This window comes from Lactuca saligna, chromosome 8, assembly GCF_052625555.1.
Source record: "Lactuca saligna cultivar CGN05327 chromosome 8, ASM5262555v1, whole genome shotgun sequence".
Taxonomy (NCBI): Eukaryota; Viridiplantae; Streptophyta; class Magnoliopsida; order Asterales; family Asteraceae; genus Lactuca; species Lactuca saligna.
The window spans coordinates 102,156,892-102,178,773 of NC_136424.1; the positions used below are offsets into that span (position 1 = coordinate 102,156,892).

General features: G+C 34.2%; 2 protein-coding genes and 1 non-coding gene across 3 annotated transcripts; 1 reads left to right on the forward strand and 2 right to left on the reverse strand.

The window, feature by feature from the left end:
• The first annotated feature begins 9,227 nt into the window (after positions 1–9,227).
• XRCC3 (homolog of X-ray repair cross complementing 3 (XRCC3)) lies at positions 9,228–10,335 on the forward strand. Its single transcript, XM_078968036.1, has one exon. It carries the CDS (start codon positions 9,308–9,310, stop codon positions 10,211–10,213), a length of 906 nt encoding a protein of 301 aa, XP_078824162.1. The 5' UTR covers positions 9,228–9,307; the 3' UTR covers positions 10,214–10,335.
• An 80-nt stretch (positions 10,336–10,415) lies between these two features.
• On the reverse strand, positions 10,416–12,837 carry LOC145009329 (uncharacterized). The gene is made up of 6 exons (XM_078968037.1): positions 12,517–12,837; positions 12,118–12,232; positions 11,502–12,038; positions 11,010–11,121; positions 10,736–10,806; positions 10,416–10,613 (listed from the first exon to the last, which is right to left on the reverse strand). Exons 1-5 carry the CDS (start codon positions 12,597–12,599, stop codon positions 10,775–10,777), a joined length of 879 nt encoding a protein of 292 aa, XP_078824163.1. The 5' UTR covers positions 12,600–12,837; the 3' UTR covers positions 10,416–10,613; positions 10,736–10,774.
• Positions 12,838–15,001: 2,164 nt separating this feature from the next.
• LOC145013754 (U6 spliceosomal RNA) lies at positions 15,002–15,104 on the reverse strand. Its single transcript, XR_013665273.1, has one exon. It is a non-coding gene; the product is annotated as a U6 spliceosomal RNA (small nuclear RNA).
• Positions 15,105–21,882: the final 6,778 nt, after the last annotated feature.

Below are 21,882 nucleotides of genomic sequence, written 5' to 3' on the forward strand. Positions count from 1 at the left end.
GCTCTTTTTTTATTTTATTTTTATTTTTTTTTCTGATTTTGCAATTTCCGCCTCTCAAATCCTCAGTTCGTTTGATTTTCTTTATCGCCTCTCTGAAATTAGGGTTTATAATTCTGTTTGATTATAATTTAGACAATTAAAACAGTATTACTGTAATGATTATGTCCTAATTTGTTAATATCTTGTAGTTACAAATTACATGTGAGTGGATAGTTAGAGCAACTAAAAACCAAATTATTTGATAGATATTAGAAATGAGGCCGATAAAACAGAAGAACATGGGACTAATTTATCAACTAGATGCTTAAAAATGTAGACTTTGGGTTCATATGAATGGAAACTTATGCTCTTCATATATGTAAAGAGAACCGGATTAAACATCCGCATCAAATCATGACGCAGACAAACAAACTGAACCAAAACGTACATAAAAATTGTATCTTTCACGTTCAAGAAAGAAGACGAGCCAAGACAACCACCGCTATCGCCTTCATATCTCTACTTCATCTCCCTGAAACGTGAATCCGAGAGAAAAATAAAGACAATCAAGTTCAACTCTTATTTATACTTCTACCTTCTTCTGGTTTCATTTGGGGAATCGATCTATGAAGCGTGAACCGGAAGGGACGACGATGGCAGAAAATCGGTGAAGCTGAGGGGATTTTGGGATTTATTTTTTGAACCCAAAGCTATTTTAGACAAAATGTGACTTGTTTATTTCTGGGGACGAGAAAGAAATTATATTTTTAAATGTTTGGATTAGGTTTTTTAATATTAATAAATCAAATGACTTGTTTTTTAAAAAGCGGTTGTCCTAATTTATATATGTTTTGAAAAAATTTGATTTCACAAGCATTTGAGATTTGAAAAGTTATGATTGAGATTTGAAAAGTTATGATTCATAACTTATTGGAATTTCTTTTTTAAAAGTTTGAAGAAATGTTATTTTAAAACTTTTTTTTTAATGTTTTCAAACAATTTTTTGACTTATTAATTTTTCTAAAAACCAATAAATGAATAAATTGTTTTTTAATAAAATCTCAAACACCAAAGAATGAGGAACATGATACACATGAGTTGATTTATTGGAAATTAGTTCAACTAGAGAGTCTTTATCATAACCCAATCGATTTACCTTTAGTGTTAACTCGTTTACTTAATATATATCAATTTTTTTTTATCTAAATCTGTTAATTTTGTGTTCTGTTGTAGCATTTTGATATATAGCTAGCTAGTATGCTGGGCATACCCTTGGTATGTTGCACATACTGGGTAAACCTCCTGTATATGGTCAAGGTCAGCGTATGTTGGGCATACGCGCCAAGTACGCTGTGCGAATGCATGCAGTGGGTCAAAGGTGGTTTTGGGGCCTTAGGATTTTGGGCTTGGAATTGTTGGGCCTCAAGCCCACCTGTGGACTAAGGCCACAAAGCCTAGGCGTAAGATTTATTGGTTGGACTTGAACATTTTATTTTGAAAGTTGGGCCTTAGGAGGAGGAGGCCTAATAGGGCAAAGATTAGGGAACATTTGCCTTATGCTATGAATCAGGGTTTGGACCTTGGGGGTCATGTTTATATCCAATGTCTAATTATAAAGTTTATTGTGCTACAGGGGGAAGAGTGTAACATTCCAAAATTCATGATCAAAAATTTAATTTTTAATATAACTAAAACACATTTGTAACTTGGCCCACACATTGAAAAGCATTTCAAAGAAAACATTTATCATAGTTCATTCCCAAAAATCACATAATGTGGTGTGTGGAAAACATTGTTGTATGCACTACGATTTTCCCGAGCTCCCTTATTTGAAAGCAAGAGGTACCTGAAACCAAAACTAAAAATCATAAACACCAAGTTTAGTGAGTTTCCCAAATACCACACACCATACATATCAATTGAACCATACATGCCATACATAACCGTTTGCCGTACATATGTCATAATCAATAAAGGTGCTATGTGCCGCACATAGTCTTGTCATTATGTCACGGTCCGCCTCGTGGTCTTACTTGCCAAGCCAGGGGGGCCACCCCTGGGTCTTACAGACAAGTGCCAAGAGCTACCTCCTAGTCTTCCATGCAAGCATCACAAAGACAACTAGCATACATACTACTCTACATAGCCAATTAGCATACAATGTGCCAGGAATCACATCCTGGTCTTTCGTTCATAATGCTTAGGGCTAACCCCCAATCTTCCTAAATTACACAATAACATATAATGTGTCATGAGCCGCCACTTGGTTATTCATACATAATGCCTAGGGTTAACCCTGGGTCTTCCTACAATACATAAACCAAATAGGTCGGTATTGGTGCCTTCGACCAATACAAACAGTGAGGAGACTCGCCTCGATTGCAGAAGTTTCCTTGAAGAATCCCTAGGTGCTGCCGCACCGAATTCCCAAGCTATCAATACCAGAACCAGATAAAATCTTAGTTAATAGGCTAAAACCCTCAAGTTTAGTCCAAGGTCAAACTTGTTCAAAAGTCAACGGTCAATGTAAGTCAAAGTCAACAAGTTAAACTTCAGGCTGAGTACGCCAAACATACTCAGCTCGTATGCATGGCGTACTTACCTACCATAATCAGGACCCATACGAGTACGCCCAACATACTTGAAGGTACGCCCAACGTACCATTCCAAATGACATTCTTCCATTAAGTTCTTAATCTCTTAAGTCCTTTCATCCAACACTTAGATCTAGTCCCACAACATCATTCTAAGTCATAAAGTTTCCACCTTTATGACTTTCCATGTCTAGAAAAGGTCCAAAAGCTAAAACCTTAACTTATCAATCCATTTAGACATCATGATACTCTCATGAAAGGTATAAAAGGATCAAGATTACATTTTTATGGATCCTAAAAGATCCATAATGGATTAAGTTTCCAACTTTATCTATTAAAGTGGTCCAAACCACCAAGATCTAGCCTTTAAGCATCAAATAGGACCAAAAATGCTTCTTTTTCAACTTAATACATTAAGTCCAAGTCCCAAACCTTCAGACATGAGTCACATTGATGTTTAGATGGATAAAGTTTCCAACTTTATCCATACCAAGGTCACAAACTTTCAAGATCTAAAATTTATGCACTAAAATGACCAAAAGCTCATAACATCCAAAACTAACTAGATCTAACAAATGCTTCATCAAGATTCAAACTTTATACTTCTAGAAGATAGATAAATGTGAACAAAGTCCAGATCTACAAGCTCCAATGCAACTGACACTTCTACAAGAAGTACATTCTTTTCCAAGGTGCACCATGCATACTCCTAAGCACTCAAAATCACCTTCTTTTAGCTCAAAAGGCTCATTACGGTTATGGTTTCATGAAAGGGGTGTTGGAGGGGTGGAGGTTGAGAATGGAGTGGGTTCGGGGGGAGTTAACGAGCTTAAATATGGCTTAAACCACGAAAATAAGGTTTAGGAACTAATTGCGTACGACCAATGTACTAATGGTACGCCCAAAATACTAAGGATTCCATTAGTCTCATTTTGATAACATAATTAATTTCAAATTAATTATTGATCAATACTAATTAAATAATATGATTTCATATTAATATATTAGAACTTAAGATATATTAATAAAATCATAATTATCATTTTACCATAAAAGTCAATCCAAATTGTCCGGATGTCATGCAACCAAAATGGACCATGCCAATCGGGTCAAGTACATACCAATTATAGTTATGGACTTAGACACTAATCCAACAGTTACAACAAGGTAGGTCGGACACTCATATATGCCTGACATGGTAGGTCGAGAACCCATATATGCTCGACATAGTAGGTTGGGCGGCTATATATGTCTGATAATATATTTGTGTTATATGTGGTATGGTGGTGGAAACTCACTAAGTTTGATGCTTACTGTTTCAGTTGTGTTTCAGGTACTTTAAGCTCGAAGGGGAATGGGTCGATTTGATTGTGCCACATCACACTATGATTTTCCACAATAAATATTTTGGGACTTATGTTCTAATAATGTTTTTCTACGGATTGTCTTGATTATACATTACATCCATATTGTATTTTCATGGTTTTGGAATCAATGATGTTTTGTGTTTATGAATTTGGTAAACTTAATAAAATGAAAATGTTAAGTCGTATTTTCAGGATGTTACACCCGAAGTGTCAAAATCAAAGCAACACCCAATAAACAATTGAGTTCGTATCCACATCCATAAATACATAATAAGGGTAAAAAGGCAATTTTACCTCTAACCTAACCTAGACCAAAACTTAGGCCCAAACCATATAATCCACAAGACCCATCTACCAAAAACCACCCAAGGCCCAATCAATGGCTATGAAATACCTTCCAACCACCGCAACTCCAACACCCGTAACTTGGGATTCTTTCCTAGTTCTCATAAATCGCAATCAAATTGTTTTGATAAATTTGCAAGCAAACCAAACTCTACAAAAAACTTCACTTCATTACACATCAATAAAACTCATATAATTTTGCGAACCAAACAAACAATTAAAAAAAAACTCATTAATCATATGTTTTATGCAATTTATTTTTTTATAAAAAAAACAATAACATTAAACAAAGCCAAAAAGGATTCGTTTTTTTGCTCCACTATATGAGAAAATACATAGATTACGATGTCGATAATCTTCTTGTTAGAGGTGTGACTTTGCCATCGTATCTTTGCCCGCTCTGTGGTACTGACTATAAAGATGTCGACCATCTGTTCTTTAAGTGTAGTTTTGCAAAAAAAGGTTTGGATCTAGTTCTGTAACTTGTCGATGTTATTGAAATTTGCTCCTATGAATGTTTCAGACATGTTAGGGGTCGTAAAAACATTGGTGTTGAATTAAAAAAGGAAGACATTGCTATGGGCCATCATATATTCGGTTTTATGGAGCATATGGAAGACTATAAATGCTTTAATTTTCAAAAGTTTCAGGATCAACCCAATGAAGACAATCGATGATATTCAGTTAATCTCTTTCAATTGGTTGAAATGTAGAGAAAGGTTTAGTTCTCTAAATTGGTTTTACTGGTGTAAATCTCCCGTTTCCCTTATTTGTATGTTATAACTTGTAACTTGTCTAGCGTCTCGCTAGTTTCGTTTTAATGTGATTTTGCTGTTAAAAATAAACATAGATTATGATTTTTTTTTCAAGGAGAATGGCTGTCAAGTTCCTCACATGTCTGTCACATGCAATTCTAAGATAAATCCATGCCTCAACTAATCGACCAACCAAAGGCTGAGTTGTGTGCACACACGGATCACCATCTAACGGTTATAAATCCATCAATCCAACGGTTAATACACATCTCTTCTAAAGCACACATTTTTCTTCCAATCCACTATATAAAACAAAAAACCCTTCCCCCAAATTCAGAACATACAATTCAACTCAATTAACAAAGATACATAAAGCAGATAGAGAAAAATGTCTGGAAGAGGAAAAGGAGGCAAGGGATTGGGAAAGGGAGGAGTGAAGCGTCACCGGAAAGTTCTCCGTGACAACATCTAGGGGATCACAAAGCCGACGATCCGCCGTCTGGCGAGGCGTGGTGGCGTGAAGCGTATTAGCGGTCTTATCTATAAAGAGACACGATGCGTGTTGAAGATCTTCCTCGAGAACGTTATTCGTGACACAGTTACTTACACCGAGAACGCTCATTGGAAAACTGTTACTGCCATGGATGTTGTCTATGCCTTGAAGCGTCAGGGACGAACTCTGTATGGTTTCAGTGGTTAGATTAGTTAAGGTTTATAGATTAGCTTATATCCTGTTTCATTTATGTTTCCGATTTGGTTAGTTTTTGTGTAGAGATGTTTGCTATATCGGTATAACTGAAGCTAGCTAGACTATGATTTAAGATGAATTGTAAACTCACTTTCATGTTAGTTTTCACTTCGATTGTGTTATTATTCTCAAATTTGAAACTACTTATGGTTTAATCGTTGCCCACTTTGTAAGTTTAATATCTTCATCACGACTGTTGACTCTTGTTTATAAAAGTTCATACATTAAGAGAGTGTTGCTCTCGAGTGGGTTTATGGTTTTGTTTTGATATATGAATTCCGTCTAATAGCTGCTCTAAAATTGTGATCATACGACCTGTTTTAAGTTTAAGCAGAAATCCCTTCCGATATGATTTTGTCAAAATCCCTGAACACAATTGTTGAGATGTTGTGATGGAATGTGTTCTCGAGACGTCATACATAACACAACATAAACCATAGTCACATATCTAGAATCAAAATAGAGCACATTTGGTATAATAACAAGGATTAATCAAACCTCACTTGAAAGATCTTGAAGTTCTCTATCATGTTCTCATTGAGCCATCAAATTTCCAGTGATTATGGCAGAGATAGAATCAGGAAAAGGAGGAAATTTTGAAAAAAGTATAAGTACCTTTGTAGAACTTAATAGCACAATGTTAGGCTAGCTACTTGTGAAAGGGAACCATTTCTCAATTGACATACCTAATAACATAATGGTTTCTTATTAGATGCCATGGCATAAATTCATAAAATACTCAAAATAACGATTAAAATTGACTTGGTAGGAGAATATCCGAATTAAACCATACACTGAGTTTTAGTGGGATAAGTATATGGAGTAGACGAGGTCAATTGGCCTAAAGATGCACACAACAAATGCTTAATCCTATACGAGGCGTGGTGGGTGGAGTCTTGTAGTATATGGACCTGCATTGATCTGTTTAGTTGGGTTCGATCATGTTTTAGTTAGGGTTTACATATTTGCTTTGCACATATATAATGATTGATAGTTAGTCTTTGAGTTGTATTGTATGATCTTATTTCAAGTATGGGAATAAGAGTCATACTTTGTAGATATACATAATATCAACCGAAGATAAATACCGTTTTTTTTGTATGTTGATTATTGTGTTAATAATAACTTTTGCAAACACCTAACAAGGTGTTTTCCTTGGACGAGTATTTTAGGATGTCAGAGCGTACCGTGTGGGAGTGTGTGTATAGGTTTTGCAAAGCGATATGTTTTGTTTATGGACAATGATATTTGCGCAAACCAACTATCAACGATATCCACAAATTGTACACGGTGCATGAAGGCAAACATGGATTCCCTGGAATGCTAGGTGATATCGATTGCATGCATTGGAGTTGGTCATTATGCCCTAACGCATGACGTGGTCAGTACATGAGAGGCGATCACAAAGAGCCGACGATCATTCTAGAGGCTATCGCATCACATGATCTTTAGATATGACATGCATTCTTTGGTTTAGCTGGTGCAAACAATGACATCAACGTGCTAGACTAGCCGCCGGTATTCAACGATATCTACCTTGAAAAGTCGCACGATGTACATTTTCAAGCAAATGGGTTAGCATATAAGCATGACTACTATCTTACTGACGATATATATCCTCCCTTGTCTGTTTTTGTGAAATCGTTTACATGTCTAAACTACCAAAAAAGAAAAAAATTTAAAGAGGCGCAAGAGTCAGCTAGGAAGGATGTGGAGCGAACATTTACTGTACTTAAGAGACGTTGGCAAGTACTAACAGTCGGGGCAAGGTCATATGAGGTGAAAAGGTTACATCACGTAATGTATGCATGTATCATATTGCATAATATGATTCTTGAAGACGAAGGAAGAGCAATATGCCGGTACAACGAAAATGAAGTTTTGCTAAATGTCGAAGATGTAGCTTTTGGTACACAAGAGTAAGGGTGAATAGAAGAGAAGTACATAATCACGCCATTCATCACGCCCTTCATGCTGATTTGGTGGAGCACATTTATAGAGCTCATATTTAGCCCTCGTTAAAGTTTTCTCACGATGATTTGTTTGACGAATCAGACGAGGATTCTGATATGTTCGTCGAGAGTGAAGATTCCGACAACGAGAGTGACGCTGAGGAGAATGATGAAAACGATTAAGGCGATGATGAGGACGATGAGGGGGACGACGAAGACGATGATTCCGAGTGATGTATTTTGGTTTAAATAAAATTAGGATATTAATTATGTTTTCTATGTTTTTTTTTCTTTCCTTTTTTGCGTTTTGTTTTATTTTTCTATTTATTTAAATATTAGGTTTAATGTAATTTTTATTTTAATTAATGAAATGCTTATTATTTTTAATTAAATTTTATGTTTAGTATTAATTTAAAAATTATAAACAATTAAAAAAAATTATTTAATTAAAAAAAAAGTGAGCGAAAAACTTGTCACTCATTCCTTGGGTTTTAGGCGAGGGAAAGAGGGGTATGATCCAGAAAAAGTGAGGAAAGCTTCCCTCCACACCTAGGGATGGCAATGGGTACGGGTATACCGGGTTTCGTGTTGCCCATCCCCATAGCCGAATCCCAACCCCCATCCCCATACCTATACCCGACCCGATCCCATCGGGGATTAGAAATCTATCCCCATCCCCATCCCCAATGGGTATCGGGATCCCCAATGGGTAATCGGAGATTTTTCCCTATTACAAAATTTTGAACTTTTATGAAAAATAACTCATAATTATATATTAACCAACAAAACAAAAACTAACATAACTAATATAAAACGCTATAATCACTGAATGTCTTCAAACACGAATAATAACATTCAAGGTTATAAATTAAATCATTTTTTTTTTCAAAAAAAGACATAAAAGTCTTCCCAAAATTATACGATTGATTATTAAAAAAGCTTACTTTGTCTACTGAACATTTTCTTATGCATTATTAAAAATAAAAACATAAGTAACACTTTGTGTATATATATATATATATATATATATATATATATATATATATATATATATATATATATATATATATATATATATATATATATATCGGGTACCCATCGGGGCCGGTTTGGGTACGGGTATGGGTACCCGACATGTGAACCATCCCCATCCCCATCCCCGCCTTTTGTATTCGGGTAATACCCATCCCCGTCCCCATCCCCGATCAACTCGAGGATTTACCCGATCAACTCGGGTTAGGGTTTCGGGTACTCATCGGGTACGAGTTTTTTTGCCATCTCTACCCACACCCTCCCATCTGAGCAAAAGTTAACTTTCAAATTTGATAATCAAGCAAAATAGAAAAAAAAATTGTAGATTTTATTGAGGAAAATGTCTTGAAATTAAAATCATAAAATCATTAGACTTATCGGTTTCTTAAATGAAATAAAAAACAAGTATAATAGGAGTTCAATACAAACGAAAAAGACGATAATGGCCCGCGAAATGGTTCGATCCAAACTTTGAAAACAAAACCAATCCAACACAAATTCCCTCTTCTTCTTCTTCTTCTTCTCTATCCGCCCAATGAGACCAGAGAATCTCCTCCACCGCCCCACCCACACCCAATACTGCACTCTCGGCTGTCCGATCCTCGACGCCTTCCTCGGCGGCGGAATCCCCTGCAACTCAATCACCGAACTCGTCGCCGAAAGCGGTTGCGGCAAAACCCAACTCTCTCTCCAACTCCTCTTTACCGCTCAACTTCCTCTCCACCTCAACGGGCTTTCCGCCTCCTCTCTATATCTTTACTCCGAGTACCCATTTCCCAACCGCCGGCTAGACCAACTCGTTGAATCGTTCCGGTCGTCTCATCCGATCTTATTCGCCTCTTCTCGTGACCCTCGTGATTACATATTCACCCGCAATTGTCAGACTGCACAAGACCTGCTCGACGTATTGCTCCTCTTGGAGTCTCGTCTTGAGAGACCAAAGGAGACCCGTTTGGATATCAAATTGATTGTGATTGATTCGATTGCTGCTTTATTCAGAAGCGATTTTGACAACAATCCGACAGATCTGAAGCGGAGGTCCTCTTTGTTCTTCAAGATCTCCTCCATTCTGAAGTCACACGCTAGGCGTCGTGGGATTGCGATTGTGGTTACAAACCAGGTGGTTGACTCAATGGACGACAATAATGGATCAAGTGGTGTCCGAGTTGGGAATCTGGAGTCTATGTATACATCTGGAAGACGAGTTCTTCCAGCTTTGGGATTGTCTTGGGCTAACTGTGTTAACTCAAGACTGTTTTTGTCAAGACACGAGGTAATAGAAGGTGTAGAAAATGGTTTACCTGATTCTGATTATAGTGGTTATGTCAGTAGACGAAAAAGGAGGGAACTTCATGTTGTTTTTGCTCCTCATTTACCTCATTCATCTTGTGAGTTTGTTATAAGAAGGGATGGTGTTTTTGGTGTTGATGAATGTCTTTAAGAAATGGGATTACCTTCTTTAGCAAATGTTATCATATTTGAAAGCAATTCAAGAATGCCCATTTGTTATTGGCTTTATTTAACATTACATTTGATTTTTCTGTGGGGGAATTTAATATATGCCATAGGGTTCATCGTTAATATGTTTTGATTTATGATGATTTTTGTATACTCTTCTTTATAGCCAGAAAAGTTTAATTGCATTCTGAGAATATTGTTCCACAAACTGCATTTATGAAGGCACACATTACATCATCATCTGTTACAAGTATATAACCCTACCACATGCCCTAGAAGCTATACCATATAATCTTGAAAACTTTTCGGTTTTTTCATGGTTACATTTGAACATTAGTTGTAGAAGTCTTGATAGCTTTGTTGATTTCAACCTCTAGTATTACCTGCAAAAAAAGTGAAATAGTTTTAGTTTCTATTTGTTATCTCAAACTAATTCTTTTTTACTTAATGGACTTAACAAGACAAAACTAGATACTATGAACTTAATATAGAAAGATCTCCTTACTTCCTTTTATCTTGTTGATGAGAACTGGGAATATCATGCTCAATTGGAATACGTTATGAATACAAATGGCACTGAAAACACACATACAACAAATTAGTATTGTTTTAAAAACACACATCTATTTAACTCAATACTTTTTAACAAAATTCAGTTGTAGAGTAAAGAATTGGAAAACATGATATCAAAAAGGCTCATTTTTCTAGTTAGTCAAACTTCAATCTAGGATTTTGTATAAACTTGGGAGAAAAAAAGTGAAAATCGATGAAATACTTACCAATCAAAAAGATTGTTAGCATTGAAACAAGCATGATTCGAAACGAACAACTTCTGTGCAAATGTATTGAGGTCTGTAGTTGCCTTTGACCACCAACAGCCCTTTTAAATATCTGTAAACACATTCACTTTTGAATATTAAACTAAATGTCAATAAGCCTCCATTTGTCACACATGACAAAACTGAACTGGATTAGACTGAACTGAATATGGGTGTGACATGACATTTACGTCTTTTTGTACAGACAAGATATCTTCCATCTTTTTTATCATGTCAGTTGTCAGTTTCAGTTTAATGCATATCAAACACAGTAGACAACTAACCTGACGTCTTTTTGTACAGACAAGATATCTTCCATCTTTTTTATTATGTCAGTTTCAGTTCAATGTATATCAAACAACCTGACGTCTTTTTGTACAGACAAGATATCTTCCATCTTTTTTATTATGTCAGTTTCAGTTCAATGTATATCAAACACAGTATACAACTAACCTGATTGATCCTATAATTTCCATATCTTGGTCTCCATAAATAACCTTCATCTTTCGATGTGGATTCACTATTCACCATTAATGATTTATTTTCTTCATTATCATGACCAATTGTAATCTTGAGTGTGCCAACATCTTGTGAACCCCATGTTCTTCTAGAACTTGCCTTCTTATCACATGAAGAACCATCGCTAGTTCCCAATACTTCATGGCTAACATCTTTACAACTTGTGATATAATTTGTTTTTTTTGGGCTATCTTTTTTCAAAGAATCTTTAATACCAGAATCCGAGTCTTTTGTGCTATTTGAGCTTCCTTGATTCCCGGAGAGAAACATAGCTAAGTCATCGCGTTCGTCTTCATCCAAATTCACCCAACGAAGTGGTTTTCTGACTCCGTCACTGAAATACTCTTTCAATGCTTCTTCGACTCCTGAAATCTGGGTAGCTATGGCGGAAACGAACTGTTCGTGTCTCGTTGACCTAATTTCGTCGATGTTTCTGTAGCTCATTCTTACAGCTCGTTGAAATTCATCCAACTGAATTCGAGAATTAAAGTTTAACAACATAGATTATGTTTCAAAATCCTTTGAATTTTGGGTATGATCGTGTTCATACCTGCCATTTTGCTGTGGCTAAAGCAGTTTGAAGCTCCCTACAAAGCTCATCTACAGCAATGGATGATATCCCTTCCCTCTTCTGTCTAACCCATGTCCTATAAGCTGACTCCATTCTAAAATTTTCAAAAAACAACAGAATCATCTCGTAAAAATTAATACCTTTTGGATTGAAATGAAAAACCCACATCAAAAATTAAAGAATAATGATATGTCTAGAAGAGAAAATCCCCTGACGCAGGGTCAAACCATAAATAGTCAAAGATATCGACATGCCCTAACACAAAATCGAACGGAAAAAACTAGGGATTGAACGAAATAAACGATACCCAGATAACAAAATAAAGGAATCAACAAGAACCCTAAATGAATTTGGGTGAAGGTTGAGAAGAAAACATACATATCTGCAGATGCCTGAACCTCCTCTGCGGCTGAAAAGAAGATGTCTTTCTGCCATAGATCAAAGGTGTTTGCTACCAACATATTTTCGTGAATTTCTCAAAAATTAAATGGGATTTCGTTTGTTTTTGATCTTTTTGGTATATGTTTCGTGAAAAAATTTGGAGGTTGGATTACGATGGGGTTTCTCTTCTTCCTCTCTTCTTTGCTTTCTTTAAGCAAAGAAGAGAAGAAAGAAGAGAGAGAAAGCTAAGGAGGAGGAAGAGAGAGAGGGGAGAGACAGAGATAGAGACAGGGTGAGAGGTATAATGGTTTCTTTTTCTTTATATTTCATCTGCAAATTACAAAAAACGAGTGTTTTTTTAATTCTTTTTTTTTTCGTTGGATGAGGGAAAGACGCCAGCTTATGGGATATTATTAACCACATTCGAAACAATGAACTCTCGTTTTCCTGTAAAGCATGTGTAATAACTTTATATGTAATTTAATAAAAAATATGTTAGTTTATTTTGTTAATAAATTTGTAAGATATATTATTGTTTATTATAAAATATATTAAATTAAATATAAGTCAAATGTTATATTATTTATGAAATGTATATTATATAAATAGTCCTGGTTATGGTTGTGATTTGAAGATTTTAGCCATATTAACAAGAGCTGTTTTGATTAATTTAAGAAAATTATAATGTGTTTTTTTTATTTAAAATCTATTCTTAATTTCTCATCCTTGTTACAACTACCTTGATGGTTTTCAATAAATTTTTTTTTCTTATTTATTTATAAGAATTCCACTCAGATATATATTGACTTTCTCAATATACGTATTAATAAATATGCACAATTATAGTGAGTTTATGAACAATTAAATCATCAAACATAACTTTATACATATTTTGGAGTTTCTAAACTGAGTTCGAGCCGACATAATCACATAATGCATCCAAACGAGCTCAAACCTGGTTCAAAGACACGCGGCAAACAGTAAATGATGCTAGTATAGGATAAATTACGTGGTCAGGGGAGCAGGTGATCCAGGCTTAGTGAGATTGTAAAATATAGAGGCGTCGGCTGGTGGATTAGTGAACGAAAAAGAGAATATGATAAGGTGTAAACGGTTCCACGTACATTAATATGCATACACGCCAGCCATCCACTATGGGCCTGTGGGGCCCAGAACATCAATAGAAAGAACCATTATTTATTTAAAAAAGATTATTTACTCATTTATAGCCGCATATGATTATACTATATGAGGCAATAAAGGCATTTTCGAAAAATAGTTATTCTGTTTTAATTGAGCAATATATTTTTATTTGCTAACCACACAATATTTTAAGATTTTAAAATTTTACATTAAATATTGTAGACATAAAAAAGTATATTTTAAGATTTTAAAATACAGCTGAAGTTTCAAGTAAATGTTTGTTTTTATTTTACTGAAATCAAAATAAAAATTAAAGAAACATAACAAAAATGAAATAGATTCTTATAATGGCATAAATGTACAATTTAGTTGAAAACTGATAATATCATTGTACACAGGTTTAAAAAAAAATTAGATGTAAATGAAAAAAATACATGTTATGTATCGTTAAAGGGATAATGACTTAGGAGGGTAATAAGGTTTCCAGTTTGTCCGTATTAGGTCACTAAGGTTTTTTTGCGCGTATTAGACCAATATGGTTGTTATTACCGTTTAGAAATAGTCCTTTTTACCCGTATTGGTCTAATACGCACAAAAAAACCTTAGTGACCTAATACGGACAACCTGAAAACCTTATTACCCTCCTAAGTCATTAACCCTAATTATTTAGAAAACATGCTTACTAATCAATGTGAATGATTTGTTTGACTGAAAATAGTTGCTTCCATTTAAACTTATCTCACAACCCTTCCAGAACTTCTAAGTCCTGAAACTCATATGATTGATGATCTTCATTACATAAATATGCAACATTTTATCAATAACTTCTTTCTTGTCATTTAAATGTTTACATGAACACATCCATATGTACAAAAACAAAATCTCACTTTGATACCTCCCATCAATGTCTACATTTGATAACGAATGGAAATGTAAAACCAACAGGGACTTGTATAGGATGTCTATTATCAATTATTTTATAAAAAGTAAAACCACAACATGAACTAAGAAACTGAAGTTGCAAAATGAATAAAAAAATCAGCACATAAACAAATACATACATACTATATACAACACATAAACGGAAGTTTATAAAGCATGAACCTTAATGACAGGAAAAGTAAAAAACTTAAAGGAGACTTTATAGAAAGAAAGATCACCTTTACTTGCCACAAATGGTTGAAGACATCAACAAGAAGATCAATCTGACCATAGAATCCACATGCTGTCTGCTCATGACTTCAGTATATGAACTAATGAAACGTAAGAATTGCAATTGAACTCTATTAGCATTTGAAAAGGGAATTAGGGTTCCAGAGAAGACGACGAAGGGTTAAAAAATATTTTGGACCATTTCTCGATTTGTTTGTGTCATCCTTGCGTAGGGGCCATGCTAATCTTCTTTGTATCGTTCCAATTTTATCGGATGTCCCCAAAGGGACGACTATAGATGAAGAGCTTCGCCATATAGCGGAGTAGCAGGTTATATGTGACGACGCGAGTTCTAAACGAAGTAGTTTACTGTTGATGGTCATATATTCTCAATGTCTTTAAAATTAGGGTTAATGACTTAGGAGGGTAACAAGGTTTCCAGTTTGTCCGTATTATGTCACTAAGGTTTTTTTGTGCGTATTAGACCAATATGGTTGTTATTACCGTTTAGAAATATTCCTTTTTAACCGTTAAAACCGGTAAAAAGGACTATTTCTAAACGGTAACAACAACCATACTGGTCTAATACGCATAAAAAAAAACCTTAGTGACCTAATACGGACAAACTGAAAACCTTATTACCCTCCTAAGTCATTATCCCATCGTTAAATCCAAACTGCACCATTTCGATAGATAATGATTAGTCATTTCAGTAAATAAACAAAAGTCAAGTTATTTTTTTTATTTCTGTCGTAATTTTGTGGTCATATTTGCAATTGCTTTATTTTTAAAAAAATAAATAAACATAATACACATTTAGTAAATTATCCAGTTGAATTTATTTAAAAAAAAAAAAAACAACAACACTAACAACAACAAAGAAATCTGAATTATGGATGATTGGGTTATGTTGCGAGCTGGAAATGAGACATTTTCATCATTCCACCACACAAATTCAATAATACAAAAACAATTATAATCTTTTACTTTGTAACATATTTTTTGTATAAAAAATAAAAAATTAAATATACTAATTGTTTGGTATTTATCATATATTTGAGACACAACAAACTAAAGTAACGATCATTTTTGTAATAATAGGTCCACATGTATCATTTTTGTACGTGGTATCGTCATCAATCAAAATTTTACAAACACTGTTCAAATAACTATAGACAAAATTCTATATAATAATAAAAAAAATATAAATCTATAATATAAATTTCACATAGATAAATAAAAACGATAATTTTTGTAAGTAAAAAATAAAATAATCCTGAAGTTTATTTTGTTCTTTTATGTCTGAAATATAATTATAATTAGAATATAAATAACAAATTTAAATCCTCTTGATACTAATACTTTAAGTTGGACATAAAAATCTTTAAATTTAACGGAAATATACGAATTAACATTTTTGTGGATATTAGGTTTCTTAAACCGGATGTTTGCAAACTTTTTTTTTTCAAATTTATATTCTTTTATAGAATTTCTGCAAAACTGAATAACTTTAATGCTTTTATGAGTCAGTTTAAAAGGTAAACATTTGTATCAAACGTAAATTCTTTAATAAATTAACCATAAATACATAAAAATAAAAATGTAAAATTAAAATAGAAAAGTTGCAAAAATCACTATCAATTTTATTATTAAAATTTTTGAACAGAAAAGAAAGTATATGAAAAAGATAAGCATTTATACAAATTTGACAACCATGCTGTTATAGGGAAAAAAAAATGATATTCTCATTTAAAGAACAAAAACCACAATAAATAAACAATAAGGTCCATGCCCATGATTTCTACCATACCATAAGATATCAAATTCTTAAACGTATTATTGTTATTAACAAAAGCGAACTTAATAAAGAAAGAAAGAAGGTCTACTACATTGCATGTGATGATAACAATCACATATCTGTCCACATATCATTGGGTTATTATAGAAGATGCTTTTAGGAGCCAAGGTGTATATGGTGATAATTTGTTGGCTACAGCTGCATTTGAACTCTCGTTCCACCAACTTATAACAATTTTAATTTGTAACACAAGTGTTATGATTGAGGGGGAACACATACAATCCTCCAAATTTCAAATCCGATGATACCTTAACACCCCAATCACAATGAAATGAGAAAATGAAATAATTAACGGCATGTATGTTATGTGTGTAACTTTTTAGGAAAAAAACAAATTGTTTTGTATTCTTGTGTGTAACTCTACCACGTATAGCATCGTTTAATTGATGTGTTACTTTGTGTCGGGAACTCGGGACAAATCTATGTTAGATATAACATAATGTGAAGGCCTCAAGGGTGCATCTTTAGCATGAATACCCTAATTTTTATAACATGTTCAAGTAAAATTAATATAAATACTAAATATATGTAATGATAATGAATTATGTTTTTGTATTGATAGTATATACTTTTGTTAAAACCCTTACTGTATTAGATGATAACAATTGTTGGTGATTTTAGTGTCACCATACATTTTAGATAATTGAAACTAATATATAAGTTAAGAGGTTTATAATTTGTATTTTATATTATATGTTTGGAGAATACGGAATGCATGCATATATAAGATCAAGGTGGTGTTTGGAAGTTCTTTTTGAACTCTAAAAGTGTTTTTAGATAGAAGTGTTTATTTACTTATAGTGGTGGTAAAATGAGTTTTTTTAAAAAGTGTTTAAATAAGTTTTTATAGTGAAAAAAATCAATAAGTCAATAATTTAAAAAATGTTTGGCTTAAAAAGTGTTTTTTGAAATTATTTTGTTTGAAAAGTCATAAGCAGTTTCAAAAAGCCACGTTTTATATTCTTAATAAAAAATGTTTTCCGAAGCTTATGAAAAACTATTCCGAAAAGTACTTTTGAGTTTGTCAAACACTTTTTTTTTGTCTTATTAGCTTTTCAAAAAGTCAATAAGCAAATAAGTATTTTTAAACAAAATCCCAAACACCCCCCAAATTATAAGTCGGTATGACGGAAAGGTGGGGGTCAAGGGGGTTGCACCCCTTTGCAAGGTCCTAGGGGCAACGCCCCTAGCGGGGTCCAAGGGCAGATCCCCTGGCGATGGTCCCACTGGAAGACAATGGGCAGAGCCCGATGACAGGGTCCAAAGGCCTGATATTGGTTATCTAGTGGGAAAGTTGAGCAGGTATACTAGTAATCCTAGTGCTCAACATTGGCAAACAGTTAATAGAGTGTTTAAGTATATCAACGGAGCCATGGATTATGGATTGAGTTACTTGGGAAGTCCTTCGCACTTAGAAGGTCATTCGGCTGTAAGTTGGATAACCAACATAGAGGAACATTCCTTAATAACTGGTTGGATGTTCTTGCTTGGGGGAGGTGTCATTTCCTGAGCTTCCACGAAGCAATATTGCATTACAAACTCAACAATAGAATATGAGTTTGTTGCATTAGCTGCTGGTGGTAAAGAAGCAGAATGGCTAAGAAATTTGGTCTAAGAGATTTCTTTGTGGTCAAAGCCAATAACACCTATATCTATCCTTATGTGATAATGCAACCGCTTTGGCTAAGACTTACAACCAGGTGTATAATGGAAAGTCTAGACACTTAGGTGTTAGACATAGTATGGTTAGAGAACTAATCATGAATTGTGATTTTGGTAGAGTTTATGAAATCGCAACAAAATTTGGCAGATCACTTGACTAAAGGTATGACAATAGACTTATTGCACAAGTCTGTTATATGGATAAGATTAAAGTCCATTTAATTATGTAATTGTGAGACACCTAATTCCATTTTAATACGACATTAGGAGTTAAATTCAATGTGGAAAGCTCACACTTATAGATTGGAACACATGAAGTATGCATCCCATGTATGTGTTTGGTTCTGCAAGTTAGGCAGGTTGAAGTTTAACTTCTTAATAATTCATTTGATAAAAATGTATATTCAAATACATGAAGTAAAGGAATTACCTATGTGATTGTGAAGTGTAGCCATATTTCAAGAGGTTGAGGACTTGGCCTTGATACAATCATGAGAGGTTTAGGACACACAACTTTATAATAGTGTCAAGTTGTATTTCACTATAATGCTCAATAAACTAGTATGTATTCTACTTTAGGTATTTAGTTGGGTTGACGTTTTCAATTCTTAGAACACCCTGATTCTCGAGTATTTGAATTGTTTGATACTAAAATGGGAATTCAATCATTTCGACATTTTCATTTATGTACTAGTTTGGTTTGTTTAGATTATTTTATGTTAGTTCATGGTTACATTAAAATGGGGGAGGATTGTTGGTGATTTTAGTGTCACCAGACATTTTATGTAATTGGTGGTGATTTTAGTGTCACCAAACATTTTATGTAACTAAAACTAATATGTGAGCCAATGGGCTTATCATTTTTTACTTTATATTATATGTTTGGAGAATGCAGAGTGTATGTATATATAATGTCGAATTATAAGTCAGTACAACAAAAATGTGGGCGTCAAGGGGGTCGCATCCCTTTGCAAGGTCCTAGGGGCAATGCCCCAAGAGGAGTTCAAAGGGGAAGAGCCTCTGGGCTCTGGCGGTGGTATCACAGGGTTTAGGGCAGCCCCAAAATGTCTTCAGAAATTTGAATTACTTACATTATTGAAATACTGAATTCTAATTGGTGATTATGGTAAAATTGACAAATATTATCAATTTTGGTGACCATTGATTATGCCATTAAATTCGTGATTCTCCTAACTAATATAGAAGACGAAGACCCTAATATGTATCACATATATACAGCTCCTTAATTGAGCCTTTAAAAGAACCCTTATCAACTCATCTTCTTCTAGTCGAACTCAAAACCTTCTGACGATTTGGCTTGTGTTTCTGTTCCTAGATACACAAGTGTCCTTTTAAATTATCTTAGTTTGGATTTTCTGTAACCCAAACATAAGGTGAAAATATTAGTTTGGAAAGTGAACATACATGATCCACAAGGAATCCAAATTTCCACCATCACCTACTAGACTATCCTCCTACAACAATCACATATTTGTTCGCATAACATGTCTCCAAATTCTATCAACTTTAATGATATCGTCCTTTTAAATATAGAGAACATTTTAGAAAAAATCAGTCAAATTTTCTTTAATATATTAATCATTTCTATAAAAGAAGATTGTTTATCATTCTAACCTATTTGTTTATATATATATATATATAATAAGTTTCATGAGAAATATTTGTTCCAATCTTGTAATGGTAAACTATAGATATATTGGACTTATTGTTTTTTATTGTTTTGTTGAAGTTACTTATAAACAATGGAAAATGAAGTGACTTGTTGCTATGAGAGTGCGATTAGAAGGGCTTAAAGTGACAAGAAGTTGGATATAGAAAGGCAATGGATAAATGGATCATTTATGGAAATTTAAAGGGCCAATTCTAAAATACTGAAACATATATAATGTTATTGATTTATTATCTTTTGAGTAATTTTTTTAGGGTTTTTTTTTGTGTGCGGTCTCTCTAAAAAGATGGTCATGTTCTCTCCTTTGCGAAACCCTAACTTTCTTATTCTCTCTTAGGTTTAGATATGTTAATCAACTTAGTTAACACTATAGGTGTAACGCCCGTAGATCCGGGCTAGTCAATTTAGAGATAATAGAGGTCGAAAATGACTTTTCGACAAAATATTATTTAGAATAAATAATTTGAACCAAGTTGTAGTATATGTCACAAGGTTTCCGTACATATAAAGAACGCTGAAATCCGAGTTATAACGAAGAAGTTATGACCCGTCGAAGTTTCGCGACGGAACCGGCACGACACCGGAAAGCGTAAAAAGTGAATTTACGATAGAGCGAGATTTAGCCATAGTGATCTAAACGAAAGTCGTAGAATATGTTAAACCGAGAAAATCCATAAAAAGAACGCCTAAATCTGACTTCGTATGAAGAAGTTATGATTTTTCTAAGATTCGGCTTAGCAGTGTACAGCCCAAAACTCGAATTTTAGTTCGAGCGGTTTTTGGCGTATGCGACTTAAATGAGAGTTGAATATCTCATTAATAGGAACTCAACGGTAAAAAGACAGACGAAAACGGAGTCCGTATGAAGGAGTTACAAATTCTTCGCGGTCATTTAACAGTCTAAACGCCTCGTACTGTTAAATTTAAGATCGGTCGAGATTTAACAGTCTAAACGCTTCATACTGTTAAATTTAAGATCGGTCGAGAATTAGCTGACGGAGTCAAAATGAAATTTGTAGATATTATTTTTACCTACGCGTGGATATAAAGAACGTCAAAAACGGAGGTCGTATGTGAAAGTTACGGATTTTAGAAGTCCGAAGTGTGCTGTGCGAAAATAGGTGATGTGGCACAATCTTGGCCATTGCTTTCTCCCCAAGTCTTGCCACTAGATGGTGACATGTGGCACCAAGTTCAGCCATTTTCACCCTATAAATACCACCTCTCCCACCCTCATTTTCTTCACACCTTTCCCATTCTTTCTTCTCTTTACTCTCTCTCTAGAACCTCTCTCTAGCCCCGAAATCCCCTGAAAATCCTAGGGAACCTCCCTAGCACGAGGCGGAAGCCTCGGAGTGCTCGACGGCTCCGAGAAGAAGATCTTTTCGGCTCGAAAACGCTGCTCCAAGCAAATCTTGATTTTCTATAAAACCCGCTGTAAGTGAGCTACGCCTACGCTATTTTTAATATAGTTTTTATATTAACGTTATTAAGAGCATATAATAAATACTTGGGCTATTATTATGGGTTATATAAGTATTTTTTTAACGCTTATATAATAGTAATAATAGCTAGACTATTAATTAGTCTCGGCGAATAATAAACTAAAATCTATTGGTGATAATACTAGGTTTCGTCGAAGGAAATTATTTTAAAGTAAACGAAGCGCTGTCCGAGTACCGAGTCACCACCTTCTCAGGTGAGTGCATGGTCCCTTTCATCTTACACATAGATATGAAGTATTTATTATATAATTTACGTGTTGTGAGTGCATGGTCCCTTTCATCTTACACATAGATATGAAGTATTTATTATATAATTTACGTGTTGTGAGTGCATGGTCCCTTTCATCTTACAC